This window comes from Patiria miniata, unplaced genomic scaffold, assembly GCF_015706575.1.
Source record: "Patiria miniata isolate m_02_andy unplaced genomic scaffold, ASM1570657v1 HiC_scaffold_8, whole genome shotgun sequence".
Taxonomy (NCBI): Eukaryota; Metazoa; Echinodermata; class Asteroidea; order Valvatida; family Asterinidae; genus Patiria; species Patiria miniata.
This window is the reverse complement of record NW_024037075.1, coordinates 234,069-247,982: the sequence shown is the minus strand read 5'-3', so window position 1 is coordinate 247,982 and position 13,914 is coordinate 234,069. Positions and strand designations below refer to the sequence as shown.

The 13,914-nt window shown below is 40.5% G+C and overlaps 1 protein-coding gene across 2 annotated transcripts in view; it reads right to left on the bottom strand.

Moving 5' to 3' along the window:
- Positions 1 to 2,717: 2,717 nt before the first annotated feature.
- Positions 2,718 to 13,914, bottom strand: part of LOC119719317 (uncharacterized protein C20orf96-like) — a 34,092-nt gene continuing 22,895 nt past the window's right edge. For both annotated transcript variants that reach the window (XM_038188726.1, XM_038188727.1), the window contains 3 exons: positions 9,030 to 9,197; positions 6,957 to 7,099; positions 2,718 to 4,003 (listed from right to left, as the gene is read on the bottom strand). In XM_038188726.1, the coding sequence (XP_038044654.1) occupies positions 3,943 to 4,003; positions 6,957 to 7,099; positions 9,030 to 9,197 (372 nt within the window). In that variant the 3' untranslated portion in view covers positions 2,718 to 3,942. The remainder of the gene's footprint in view (positions 4,004 to 6,956; positions 7,100 to 9,029; positions 9,198 to 13,914) is intronic.

The window sequence follows — 13,914 nt, the reverse complement described above, 5'->3', positions numbered from 1 at the left end:
TCTCCCGCGACGCCAAAATGGCTCCACGTCCATGGAAAAATGTGGAGGGTGTCTTCCGCCGGGTCGGACACTTTTTCGTCGATTTTTTTGTGACTGCGTTTAAGATCGCGATATTAATTGTTGAAGCAATGCATCGATCCTTCGTTGATCCCAAACAGGCCCCCGAAATTATCAACGCGACACTGAATTATACGTGGCGGGCAGCGAACTCACAACGCTCAGCCTTGGTGGTGGAAGCATGAAGCTATAAACACGCACATGCTGGAAGCAACAGATCACTATATCACGTCACACGCTTGTGCTTCAAATAGCAAGCACTGTAGACCCAACCTCGTTTCCAGGGTGTTGAGCAGGCTGCAGTACGCGTTGCCATCGACGGTTTTACGCATAGCCCGGAAGTACTACGCAGTGTAGACTTTCAATTGGTCAGACCGCGCAAGGCGTACTAATGTGTAGTCCTTCTGAGTATTCGTTGCACTCGGCGCAGGGGCAGCAAGCAAAGCATAGGAAACAGTAGGGACACTTGATGGCCACGCACCATGGAGAAAAAATATTTTGCCAAGGTCACCCCATGCTACCGTTTGGTGAACACTTTTGCAGAACAGCCAAGTAGAACACGTAAACGCAACCCCTAAGTCGAAGCCGCTGACCTCGCACAGTCTAGACACGCAGAAAAGCCAGCACAGGGGGCGGCCAGGCAGTCAACGTGAAAGCGCACACGACGGCAAATTCCTGCGCAAAAACGCAGTCACGAAAAATCGACGAAACGGATCGCCGGTCCGTACGGGAAAATCAGGACGACCCTCCGCATTTTTCCACGGACGTGGAGCGATTTTGGCGCCGTGGGAGACCGCGGTCTCGGATCCTTTCATGAGCACACATCGTCTCGGAGGCCGAGTTAAACTCCCTCTTATATAATCAAAATACGGGGCGAGTCAAAAAAAGCGGAACCCAAACCCCCAAAATTATATTTCATATTTAAAAAAATATGTAGCACCAAACATAATGACTGGAAAGCCAATTTCATATGCTACTTTTAGATGAAAAAAATACTGAAATTGCTCATTCCGTTCAAAGAATATTGGCATTTAAACGTAATGACCCTAAAACCTGTTCCGTTCATAAAAAAGCAGTTTATTGTGTATTCTGATTGTTTGGAACAACAAAGAAAATGACAAAGAATACTTGTTTCAACAGCTGTCAACAACTGTAGTACACAATATCTTTATTAACAACCCTGGTTAGGCAAACAATATGATTTATAGAATCCACTTCTTTTAAAAGACGGGCCTTCAAAAGGACTTTGTTGAATATTTTTTTAACTTTTAAACCGAGATTTATCGCTGGTGATGTTTGAAGACAATTGTGACGGCGATTCTCGAAATCACATTGAGCAATTTCAGTAATTATTTCATCTAAAAGTAGCTTATGAAATTGGCTTTCCAGTCATTATGATGTTTGGTGCTACATATTTTTTTAAATATGAAATATAATTTTTGGGGTTTGGGTTCCGCTTTTTTTTTGACCAAGGGCGGATCCGGGGGGGGGGGGGGCAAAGGGGGCCATGGCCCCCCCCAAAACGAAACCAATTTTTTTTTTTAAAGTGACATCGCAATAAAGGCAGGCAATGAGTACACCACCATCTTTTCCTCAAAATAAATTGGTTAAAGTGGTCAGAAATTGCCTCAGATCGCACCACAGAGCATCTAGAATCCGAAAATTTTTCGGGGCCCCGAACCCCACGCCGTAATTTTTTTAGACCCACTTTTTTGGGGGACGATTTTTTTTTTGCCCCCCCCCCAAAATTGTGTTCTGGATCCGCCCTTGTTTTTGACTCGCCCTGTAGGATTCCTTTTAAAGATATAGTCCATCATTTGTAATTTGTACATTTTGTTCGTTTGAAGCAACAAAAGTGTTCAAAATCTAATGAAGGATACTGAACAACTAACCTGATGAAGTTTCAGCTCAGCTTCAGCTGTATATTCCGAGAAAAACAGCAATTCAGCGTCCGAGATGCGTTCTCACCGAGCCGATTGCAGCTACGCGATGTTGCACGCCGATCCGACGAATTATAGCAACTGCGCGCACGTGTGCGTCGTGCCATTGCTTGCGCTTTGCCGAATAAGAAAACAAACTACTAATTTAAATTTTCCTACGGTGTCTTAAGACGCACCGTTGGAAAGGTCTTCTTTCGTTGATTACTTAAAAATGACAGCTTGCCAGAAAGAATAATTTCACAGGGAGTTTAGTCCACTTACTATCTTTCAACCAAGTATGTTTTTCAGCAATAATTACGCGTGTTACTTTTCGGATGGCCATGGGCGTCGCGAGGGGGGGCAAGGGGGGGCACTTGCCCCCCCCCCCTGGAAAAGCAAAAAAAAAAAAAAAAAAAAAAAAAAGAAAAAAAGAAAAAAAAGAAAAGAAAAAAGAAAACAGAAAAAGAGGCGCGAAGACAAAGTGGTGTAAATTTAATGAGTTGGGGGGGGGGGGGCAAAATGTCCCTGCTCCCCTCTAAAACTGATAAATCGAAAATGTGTCGAGAAATACAAGCATTTTTTTGGCAAAATTTTTTTGCCCCCTCTAGAAAAAATCCTGGCGACGCCCATGCGGATGGCTGCAAATGATGGACTATAGCTTTAATAGAAAAGTTGAAAGAAACGAAATCCCAACCATTTGACCAAGGAATTAATAGATGTATGAATACTACAAACCCAAAATACCACTTCGACAACTTGTGAATTTTCCATGATAGCATTTCTTATTAAAAAGGTTTTCTTTAAAATATTTACATGTGAACCAAGCAATTTACAAAGATTATAGACAGAAGTTCTTAACAGAGTAATGTATAGTTGGTGGATTATATATTTGACTGGATGTTATTTCTCTATCTCGCATGCTATCCCAAAAGCATGAGAAATGGAATAATGTGAAACTGTGTCAAGTACAACTAGGAAATTGTTTAAAATGTATTGTCTGTACTATTTTTAGTTCCACCCAAAAATTGATCTTTTCTTTCAATTGCTATTTTTTAGCAAACATTTTTTTTGCGGCTGACAATAATTCTGTTCTTGCAGGGTAGTCTCAGTCTGTTCCCCCTCTCCATTGAAACCAACTTGTAACTTGTCTGCTTATCTGTTTTGTGTGCCACAAAGATCTCAAAAATAGGGGACAAAATCACAGTGTTAGTTGTAAATTCATTAGAATTAAAAAACAAATATGAATTTGTTGAAGAGCACAGACAGTACATCTTTAAATACTGACTTTCAAATCTAAAAAATTAAAAGGCAACCTCATGGTATATATACACATATACATAATACATAAAACTTGAATCCCTTCCTAAAAGGTCACCTTCATGATAAAACATGCAAATAGGGCATCTGAAAGTGAACCATCAAACTCCAGAACCAATTTTGCAGTACTTTTTAGGGCTTTAGCCTGATTACTGCATGACAGACTACAGGTACAGTATTAATTAACCCATTAGTGAATTACATTGTGTTTATTCACTGAAGAATCCTTGGAGTGCTCGGGCGGTTTCATGCATTACAGTAAGTAATAGGCGGGGCGGTTTCGGGCGCCACAGTGACTAAAGGGTTAACCCACTGTTTGCCAAGATCTTTTTGGACCTTTTGCACAAGTTTATATGGTATTTCAATGGACCCTTCCTGCCTGTTAATCAAACAGTGACCACTGACCAATTAGATCATGACTTGGTCAGGTGTCTTCATTAGCTCGGTCAAACTTGGTAGCAAGCCAAAAGTGGGCAGGGCTTACGGTTCACTATGCACGCTTTGTGGATAATTACGCTGAAGGTGGACTTCTTCTGTTCAGTCTGTGGACTTGCACATGTGTTACTGGAGACGGAACCAAATCAGTTCTCCATGGCCAATGTATGCCAGTCCAGCAAGAATCAAGTGTCTATCTGTAGAGTGCAGTGCCTTAGATTGGAAGCCACTGTTGGGTTGGGATATCTAGAACTACGTCCATATCTGGTGTGCACCTGAACAAGAAGAAAAAGAAGACAAACGTGTGAAAATCAAAAGGTTTTTAAAAATGTGTAACAAATATTTGAAATGACAAATCAAGAATGGATTTTTTTTGTTCTAAACAGTAAAAAAAATATTCATTCTTCTAGGATGGTGCTGCGCATGGTCTATACATGTCGCTAGTTACTTTGCAGCTGTCTCCAAGTCCTTGCTAGTCTGTCACTTGTCGTTCAGTCTCAAGTCAACTGTCAAGCTATTCAAATTTAAACCGTGACAAGAAGTTTGTATTGTGATTATTAATACAGGGTGACCCAAAAAAATGCAACCCTAAAAACGTTTGCCTTTAAAACAAAAAGGGATTGGTGGATTTTTATGTTTTGGGTATCAGGTTAAAGCTGAGAGCTTTTTCTTTTAAATACTGAAAACAAATCATGAAAATTGCACCTTGGGTTGCTGGGAAAATGTCAATTATTTCAAAGTAGTCATTTTTTATCCTGTACACAAGTACTTCAAACAGTGAAACATTTTACTGTCAGCCTACTATGCAATTATCCTTCATTTGTGCAATTTCTTTAATATTTTGACATATTTATGATGCTGAAAAGGTTTAAAGGAAAGATACAACATTTGCAAACATCAAAACACGAAATGATCAAATTATCACGAAATACCTTACTGAATTGTTAGGGACTGACATTCTAAAGCATCCTTTAAAATCGTGGCTCCTGGTGTGCTGACATTTTGAAGAAAAACTGTATTTTTCCAACGCTGGTCGGCCGACCAGCGTTGGAGAAAGCTGTTTTTTTTCCCCAACAACTGTTCCTAATTTTTCATATTTAGTTATTCTGACTTTTCTTTGCAATTGAATACACTCCTATGAAGGGGTACAAGCCTGCTAGACTGATTCTTTGACCTTACAATTCCCCAAAGTGAATTACTTGCTCCGTTTCATCTTAAGTGGGGTCAGGGAACCAGACTACAAGAACATGATCGGTTTTCTTGGTTTTTCCAGCATCTACAAGCCCAAAACGTGAAACAAGTCAGTTTAACAATATTTTCTCTAACATACTAATCCTCCAAATCCATTTGTTTCTGAAAATTCCAGCAAAAGCAAATGATGTACATTCCCTTTAAAACAGGACTAAAAAGGATGCGATACCTGTTCAGGTGGCAAATAAAAGGTATTTCCACCAAATTCATATGTAATCTTGTCATATTATGTGCCGTGTTGTTTGTAAGGATTATGACATGCACAAATTTAGGTACAGTGAAAATCCCTCACTGTGGTAATTGTTTGTGTACAGGATGAAAAATACTACTTTTACATAATTGGCATTTCTCAACAACCCAAAGTGCTATTTACATGATTTGTTCAATATTTGAAACATAAAAATCCACTGATCCTGTTGTTTTTAAAAGGCAAATGTTTTAGGGTTGCATTTTATTTGGGTCGCCCTATATACGACTTGATGCTTTTCATGGCGGATGAGATAAAGTGGAAAGATTGCAGGTAACACCATGTGGAAAGTAATCTCTTCTTGGAAGAAGTGTGGTTCTGAAACGAACCAGTTGGTTGAGTGTAGAACTCGACGTTTTGGACAGTGTGCTCCGTCCATCCTTAGAAAGGTGAGTGATTGTTGTGTAACCCAGACCTCATTAAGGTCTTAGGTTTCTATGTTTTATATTGACTAGGTGAACGTATTCTTTTGTATTATTCATATTTCCTATTTTCTCCTAAATATTTCCTGGTTTGCCAATGATGACTGTCTGTATAGGTCATTGGCCCAAGCTGTGTTTAGCTGTTTTCACTATGAGTTACACCCATGGTTGAGTGAGCCAAGGTGACTCAGTGGTGAAATAAACACCAAGAGTTTACCTGCACAATAGAGGTGTGATTTCCTTTCTGCTCTTCTAAACTGTGACATCCTTTCCTTCTTAAGATTTACAACCTCCTTCTGAGAAGTTTGGATTAAGGAAGTGGGAGGATCTGGCACCTCTGCTTACCCTCCATCACCTAATTTCTCCTCTGAGATGCCCAATCAGGGAACCACCTGTTTGTGGTAGTAACAGTCTGTCCAAATTTTGGGACATGTGGCATTCCGAACCCTGCCATCGTACTGCAAACAACTGATCATTTGAACTGCTCGTCAGCACATTTCCACTGCTTTGTGCAAGAATCTGCAAACGAATGATTCTACAAACGACTTGACTTGTAGATTTCCACGATATTCGAATGTTGGCTCTCTTTTAGCATCAGAATACTGGGCTGCATTGGTTCCGAGGAGGACTAGACTGGCCATCTAGACGTTCCTGATCCGCCGTCCAAGCATCCCAAAGAGGACTCCAGTATCCCCAGAGATCCACCCGCTACTGCTGAACTCAAGATCCACTACTGCCTCCGGCGCACAGGACAAGCATCCCTTCCGTGACGTCCGAGAACAAAAGTAGTCACCGTAACCCCGCCACAAGTACACCGTTACACCGTAACCCTGCCGCAAGTATACCGTTACCCTTCCGGTAATCGTCGAGACATTTTCCCTGCGAGCCTCTGCTTTGGGAACGACCACCACTACAAGTTCATTGAGGACTGAACTATTTTTTTATGGCGCATTAGATTACATACCGGTATTATTTGCACTATTGTATCTGAATTTACAGGATCCTAATCATGTGTTGAAATTATTGCATTGCTTCTCATTCTTGAATTTACTTTATGAAATAAAACAGAGTTGTTGTGTGTGCATATATGAATTGCTGAACTGAGTTTGTTTTCCTAAAAGGAGTTAATTAATGTAATTGGTTCCTGCTATTTGGAAGAAAACCTTGGGTTACATTTATAAATTCATGCCCTGTCACTTGTGACTCCAGACTGACTTGCGATTTCACTTGTGACGTTTTTAACGGCGTTGTCAACACTCATGCTTTCAGTTTCAGTGAGAAATGAAACAAAGAAGCCTTTCTACTCACTTTGGTGTTTCTTTGAATAAATGCGGGAACATGACCTGTCTGGTGCTAGTCTTGGGGTCCACCCTCAGCTGCGACACCTGCTGGGTGAGGTCCTGGATGGTAGATTCTAACTCCTCCAGCAGACCATTGTGCCCTTCAATCTCCTGCCAAGCAAACAGTACAGATACACGTCATAATATGGACTGTAATCACTGAGCTTCAGTGGACAAGGTAAATTGCACCTATAAGGTGCACCCCAGACCCCCTTGAAGACGTACATTTTTCCAATCATGATTCATCCTTCTGTGGAATCTACACATCCCTGCATCACAATGTTGATGCACCAAATGTACACTTTTGAAGCTATTTGGCAACACTTTTTTACAGACTGTAACGCTACTACTAAAAATAACAGCGTTGCTGTTGAAACCCCTCAGCCAGAGTCAAGTTATCATCCGGAAACCATTAACCTTTAACTGAACATGGTGACCTTGACCTTTGACCCCAGAACCATGCAGTCCCAACATGCCTGTACCAATGGGGAAGCCCCCTACCGAAGTTAGACACCAAAATTTCATTTCTAACTCAAGTTATCATCTGGAAACCATTTACATGTAACTCACCACGGTAACCTTGACCTTTGACCTTTTGACCTCAAAACCAATCCCAACTTGCCTACTCCCAAGGGCAACCCCCTACCAAAGTTAGACATCAAAATCTCATTTGTAACTCAAGTTACCATCCGGAAACCATTTACCTTTAAACTCACCATGCTGGCCTTGACCTTTGACCTTTTGACCCCAAAACCAATCCCAACTTGCCTACTCTCAAGGGCAACCCCCTACCAAAGTTTGACACCAAAATCTCATTTCTAACTCAAGTTATCATCCGGAAACCATTTACATTAAACTCACCATGGCGACCTTGACCTTTGACCTTTTGACCCCAAAACCAATCCCAACTTGCCTACTCTCAAGGGCAACCCCCTACCAAAGTTTGACACCAAAATCTCATTTCTAACTCAAGTTATCATCCGGAAACCATTTACCTTTAACTCACCACACTGACCTTGACCTTTGACCTTTTGACCCCAAAACCAATCCCAACTTGCCTACTCCCAAGGGCAACCCCCTACCAAAGTTTGACACCAAAATCTGATTTCTAACTGAAGTTATCATCCGGAAACCATTTATCTTTAACTCACCACAGTGACCTTGACCTTTTACCTTTTGACCTCAAAACCAATCCCAACTTGCCTACTCCCAAGGGCAACCCCCTACCGAAGTTACAATCCCAAACAACATTTCTAACTCAAGTTATCATCCGGAAACTAAGCTGCCCGGACGGACACACTGACATACGGGCGTCCGTTCCAGCCAGACGGAATTGTGGGGTGATAGCATTGTGTTCCCATTATCCCTTTTTCTAAAGATTCCCTTCTGGGGTGATGTTTTTCTATTGTAAAAAAAAGTGGGGTGATGTGTCCTGAAAGGAACTTCACCCCACAAGGGTGGTATGGTCAGAACGGACGGACGGACGGACGGACGCCCTAGGCGATGACAATACCCCTCGAGCCTCTCGGCTGAGGGGTAAAAACGAATGATGTACCGGCACCTACATGTATGATTGAATATACCAAACTGTTTAATATACCAATTTGTAACTTGAAGTACCCTATTATTGGAAACGAACAAAATACATGACACGCAAATGTTACCGGCTCCCCAAAAATGGTATAAAGTCGCACTGAGCATAAAATATTCAATACCTACAGTTTCAAGTTTTATTCACAGATATGTTGATTTTTATGAACAACTGAAGTGGAAAAAAACAACCATTTTGTGTGCAAAATTCTGTTGTTCTACCAAAGAGCCAGCTATTTCAAACCTGTTTTCTCAGTTGTGTAATTGAACGACAAGGACGCAAATACGTCATATCTCCAGAACAGGAGAGGCTATGGAGCATACCAAATAAAGAGCTTGTGGGCTTCCGAACCATGTACATTACTCATTTTACTTTTTTTGCAACATACTACCCTTTTTTGTGGAGCCGGTCACAAATGATCCTATCTATATGCATTTAAGAGAGACTGACCTTTCTCATGACGATGTTTTGCATGGCCATTTCCTTGAGGCTGTCATGCATAGAGTCAATGGCGTTGTCTGTCACCGTCTCCTTGATGCCATGGAGTCTCTCTTCACTCTCCTGATAGTACTTGTCCTTCTCAATGGCCGTTATACTGATCAGGTCGTTTATTTCGGCCTGTAACAGAACCACAATAAAGTTATCTTTGAGCTTGCCCGACAAAACATTTTGCTAGCTTCCTTGTGTTCCAGTAATTCATTGAGACTTGACACTTAGAAATATATGCCCTCGCCCACATAAAATACCCCTTTTGACTGTGACCACCGCTGTTTTCAGGGCGACACTAAGTTTGTGCGCATGTCCGTGCTTCAGCTCGTATGAAATGCCCTCTTGGGACCGAATGTATCCAGTCACATTTTGCGTAACAAACAGCTCAACGGAGGACGTCTTTTTAATCACCTTTTTATATTACAAATAAGTTTTTGATATTATTAGAGATATAACAATAAATCGACAGAAAAAGGACTATATTTTTTTATCAGATGGGACTGTAAACTTTTGACAAAGACACTTGATGAGAAAACACCTCCGGAAAATTACCTCTGATTGCAACGTTTATAGATGTCTCAATCGGAACGAAAATAATGGTCACGTTTTGTAGGATTTTTTGTCATCCTGGGAATTCATTCCAAATCAAGTAAATTACCATTGGAAAGAGTAAATAAAGGAGAATACCAATGTGGAAGACTTTTGAGAGCAAACCCTGTTGGAGCCACGTACGTAGCTATTAAATACGTACACTAAATGTAAACAAACTGCGCCATGTGTGCACAAATCCATATAGCATGCAGGCGCGGCACTACGCGTACGGTATATCCCCGTCCCTGTGAAATGTATACACGCGGGGCACAGGCCAATCACTAGTTGGCATGGTTGTTTGAATTGCAAACCCCGAGTTATGAGTTATATTGTGCAGTTGAGTGGGAAAACCACACTCCAGGTTCAGTAAACCCACCAGGGAATCCCCCATGTGCAAGCAAGTTTAGGGGTTTGCTCTTTTGAAATCACCGTTAATACAAAATTTAAAGTCTAATTGATGTTTTCATGGCAGGCTTAATGCTAGCTGAACTTACTTGATTGCAGAAAAAATGCTTTCTTTTGGACCCTTTTTTCCGCTTGTTGCTGGCTTTCGTTCAGTGAAAGAGGCCTTCGTTTTTGTGTATTTCGCGAAAATAACTATATTGCATTTAAAATATTCGATGTAGATGCTAAGGATATATAGTTTTTAACCTACTTTGGGACATATTTTGTGCATTTATGAGCATTTTTTTGTAAGGCCGTTCTCAGCGACTTGTTTTTATGAACGAGCTCATGAATATCCATTTTACAGCACAGCCTGGAAAAACTGGCGCATGCGCATAAACCTCATGTCGCGCTGTGTGAGCCTCTGGAACACCAGTGTGACCTCTTCGACAAAATGACACAAAGCTCTTATCCAGAGCTGTCAAAAAAATTCATTGTGTTCACGTTTGCTGGGTGATTGAGCTTAGGCTTACATGCCTTACAAAAATAGGGTCGGTCGGAATTTATTATTTTTTTGGCCAATTTTTTTTATGCAGATTGAATGGGGCATTCATTTATATGCGAAGTTTTTGCCTGAACTATTTCCATTGCACTACGAAAGATATACACAAAATGGCCACAAAAAGTGAAAAAAACCTACCTTAATTATTGTCAATAAATTTAAGTTCGATAATTCTTAAAAAATAATGGAAAAATTAAGGTCGTTCGCACCATATGCACAACGCTAGTCACTGGCCAAAACTCCGTAGTGTGTGATGCACTGTGCATGTGTGGCGCGCAGCCGACAGACCTCTTTTTTACAGTCGAAAATTTCGGGAAACACGTTGCATGTATCTCACCATATACGAGTAGTGCGATCACAAAATGAACTCTTGAACACGGCAAATACATACACGGACAAGCTAGATCAATTCTGTGCATTAACTTGCACAAATGGTTCTTTCTCCATCGGTGTTTTCTTGGCATTTTTACGATGTCGAATCCGACCAGTTGACAGTGCACCGGCCTGCAATGCATGGCCATGCTAGCGCTATAGATCGCATAGCCATGCACAGACTGGTTACCGCATTTTCATCATGTCTTCTAAATTGGCCCCTGCACGGCGCAGCGGGAACCAGTCGTCGCTGCATTGAGCTAGGTTTACACACGTGATTATAGTCACCATGACATCGAATTGCAAAGTAGTTATATCGCGAAGCGAATTTGTAAAAAAAACGGAGGCTTCTTTTGAAAAAAATATCGAATGTAAGTAAGAAAACAAATAAATACAAATTTTTTTTACGCAAAAGGGTTGTTGAGAGGTATTTTGTGAAGACAGAAAAGACAACAGCATTTTATATTTATTTATTCAATCATTAATTTTTAATTTTTTTTTGGAATTGCTGATAAAATTTTTAGGGTTGCGGCCTAAAAATAGGGTCGGTCGGGTAACTGGAAGCAGAATAATTTTGTTTTTGGCCTTAGTGCTTTTTCAATGAAGTCAGTCAGAATTTTTTTGTTGGCTGGTTCACTAGACATATGTTTTACAAGCCCGATTTCTGGAAGCACAAAAATACTTCCATAGTTCTCTAAATTTCCCACGCAATCATCATTGTTTCAGAACTATTTGTTGATTTGTTTGCTGTTTCTATTTTTGGGCAATTTCAGCATAGAGGAAGGATTTAAATCCGGATTTTTTACAATTCGGTTTGAATCCCACTTTACGATTTTGGAAATTGGACATACAAAACCAACCTTACAAAACAATTAAGCCTTCCATTTTTTTGTGACACAGGCTGAAGAAGAAACTGGAACATCTCCCAATTTGCCCCATGGTCTCTGATACATGTAGTTACTGCATTCACTTGCAAGTGGTCTTCAAGTGAATGACTAGCCTACCCATTGGACTTATAAAACAGTTGACACCCAGTTTTTCAACATTACAACTCTGGAGTGTTTTTGTAAAGGCCCAGTGGTCTAAGCCTGTTCAATATCTATTTATTTTTAAATCGGCATATCGTGAAAAAAATATCGGATATCGCGATATGATCATGATGACGTCATTTTTCCATTCATGGAACAATGGAATAACAAAAATACACAAAAGAAAACAAAAAACACACGATCCACTGCCGCGAAAAAACCCCCAATATGTCCTGAACAAAATCGTCAATTTTATTTGACTAGAGTCTCATTTACTTTGCCAATTTAGGTAGAAAACAGATTCCACATTCAAATATCGAAAACAAAATTACCTTGAAATGTTGGATAAAAATGTGCAAATAGAAATCCATATCGAGGAAAGAATGAAGCACTAGCACGCAATGCACGCCGCATTGATCCCCACGTGCACTCATAGTACAGCCCACACCATTTGCGGTCAAGGGTGTGCTTCATTGAAAACAATTTACCAGTATTTCCACCTTTTCAGAATTACAAATAATATTTTTTTTAATGGAGTCCGAAATATTTCCTGGTTCAGAAAAAGTTCTTCATCGTTACAAAAGAGCAAAATATTTTTTTTTCTAAAGATTTTTTTCGAAAAACGATGTTAACTCCAAAATGAGGGTGAAGCACACCTTTACAAAAATTAATGGATCAGTCCAATTTCTTGTGACGCATTTTCTGTTCTGTGAACGAAATAAAAGGCACGACTGAACAGTTGGTTTTCGACGTTTTTTGTTGCTGAAAATATGAACAGATTTCATAAGTTTGGGACAGTTTTGGCACTAAGCAAGTGTAAGTGCCCAGGCACAACCACGGAAGAGAAGGAACGAGTCAGGAAAATACGTGCAGGAAAATTTGATCTAGTTCGCCTGCGCGGAGTCGGCCCAGCCCAGCGGCGATTTTTGTTCTCTCCCAAACGACATCCGCAATACGCTATGGCGTTTTGGACTATACTTTTCTAAAAACATGAGAAGAAAATCAAAAATATAAATATATGAAATTCGGGCTTTATTTCCCTTTTTAAAAAAATCCTCCCAAGCCTCAGGTTAGAAAAAAAAAAAAAAAATCATATGCAATACTGTCATTCGAACCCGCAACCTTGCGGTGTAAAACACAATGTATTATCGACTGAGCTGTCGCACTGCTTGCTTCAAAGGTGGAAAACTAATAAATATATAGTGCCCACGTATTATAAAAGTATTGTAGTGGGCGCTTAACGTGCGTATGTCGTTTGGCCGCGTGCCGAAACGAAACATTCACTTCTCAACGTCGTAATCTACAATTCAAGTACATGTATTTGTGGTGTTTTGTCTGTACAACTTCACATTTCCGTCAAAACAAAACAGGCTTCGTATTTGCTTTGGGAAATGTCAGAGACTTGTTTCCCCTCGGTTAACTCCATGCACGTGATTACGATTTTGGCACTTGGTATGTGGGGTGAAATTGTGTTGTTTGTACTGCCACGTGCAGCGTGGAAGACGCAAAATCCAATACACATGACATTAGTCAGTTGGTTCCGCCCCTGAATAGGTAAGACCTCGCGGTACAATGCGGTAACAGTGAATTTGTGGTTTGCGGTTTTTCATGGGAGCGCTTTAGCGACAGTTTCAAACCTTAAGGGATTGACTATGGTTACAAAAGCGGTACCTCAAAAGAATATCGCGATATTTTTCGGCATATCAGACTTCACGATGTGCCGATTTTTTTTTATGAGATCGATACGATTTCCGATATAAAAAAAAATCTAATCGAAATATTGTGAAATATCGTCATACCGAACAGGCTTGCAGTGGTCATTGAATCCTGCAACCTATACCCAATTGACCTATCGCCATTTTCGAGTTAGCCACGCCCTTAGACAACCCTATGGAATTTTTGTACGCTG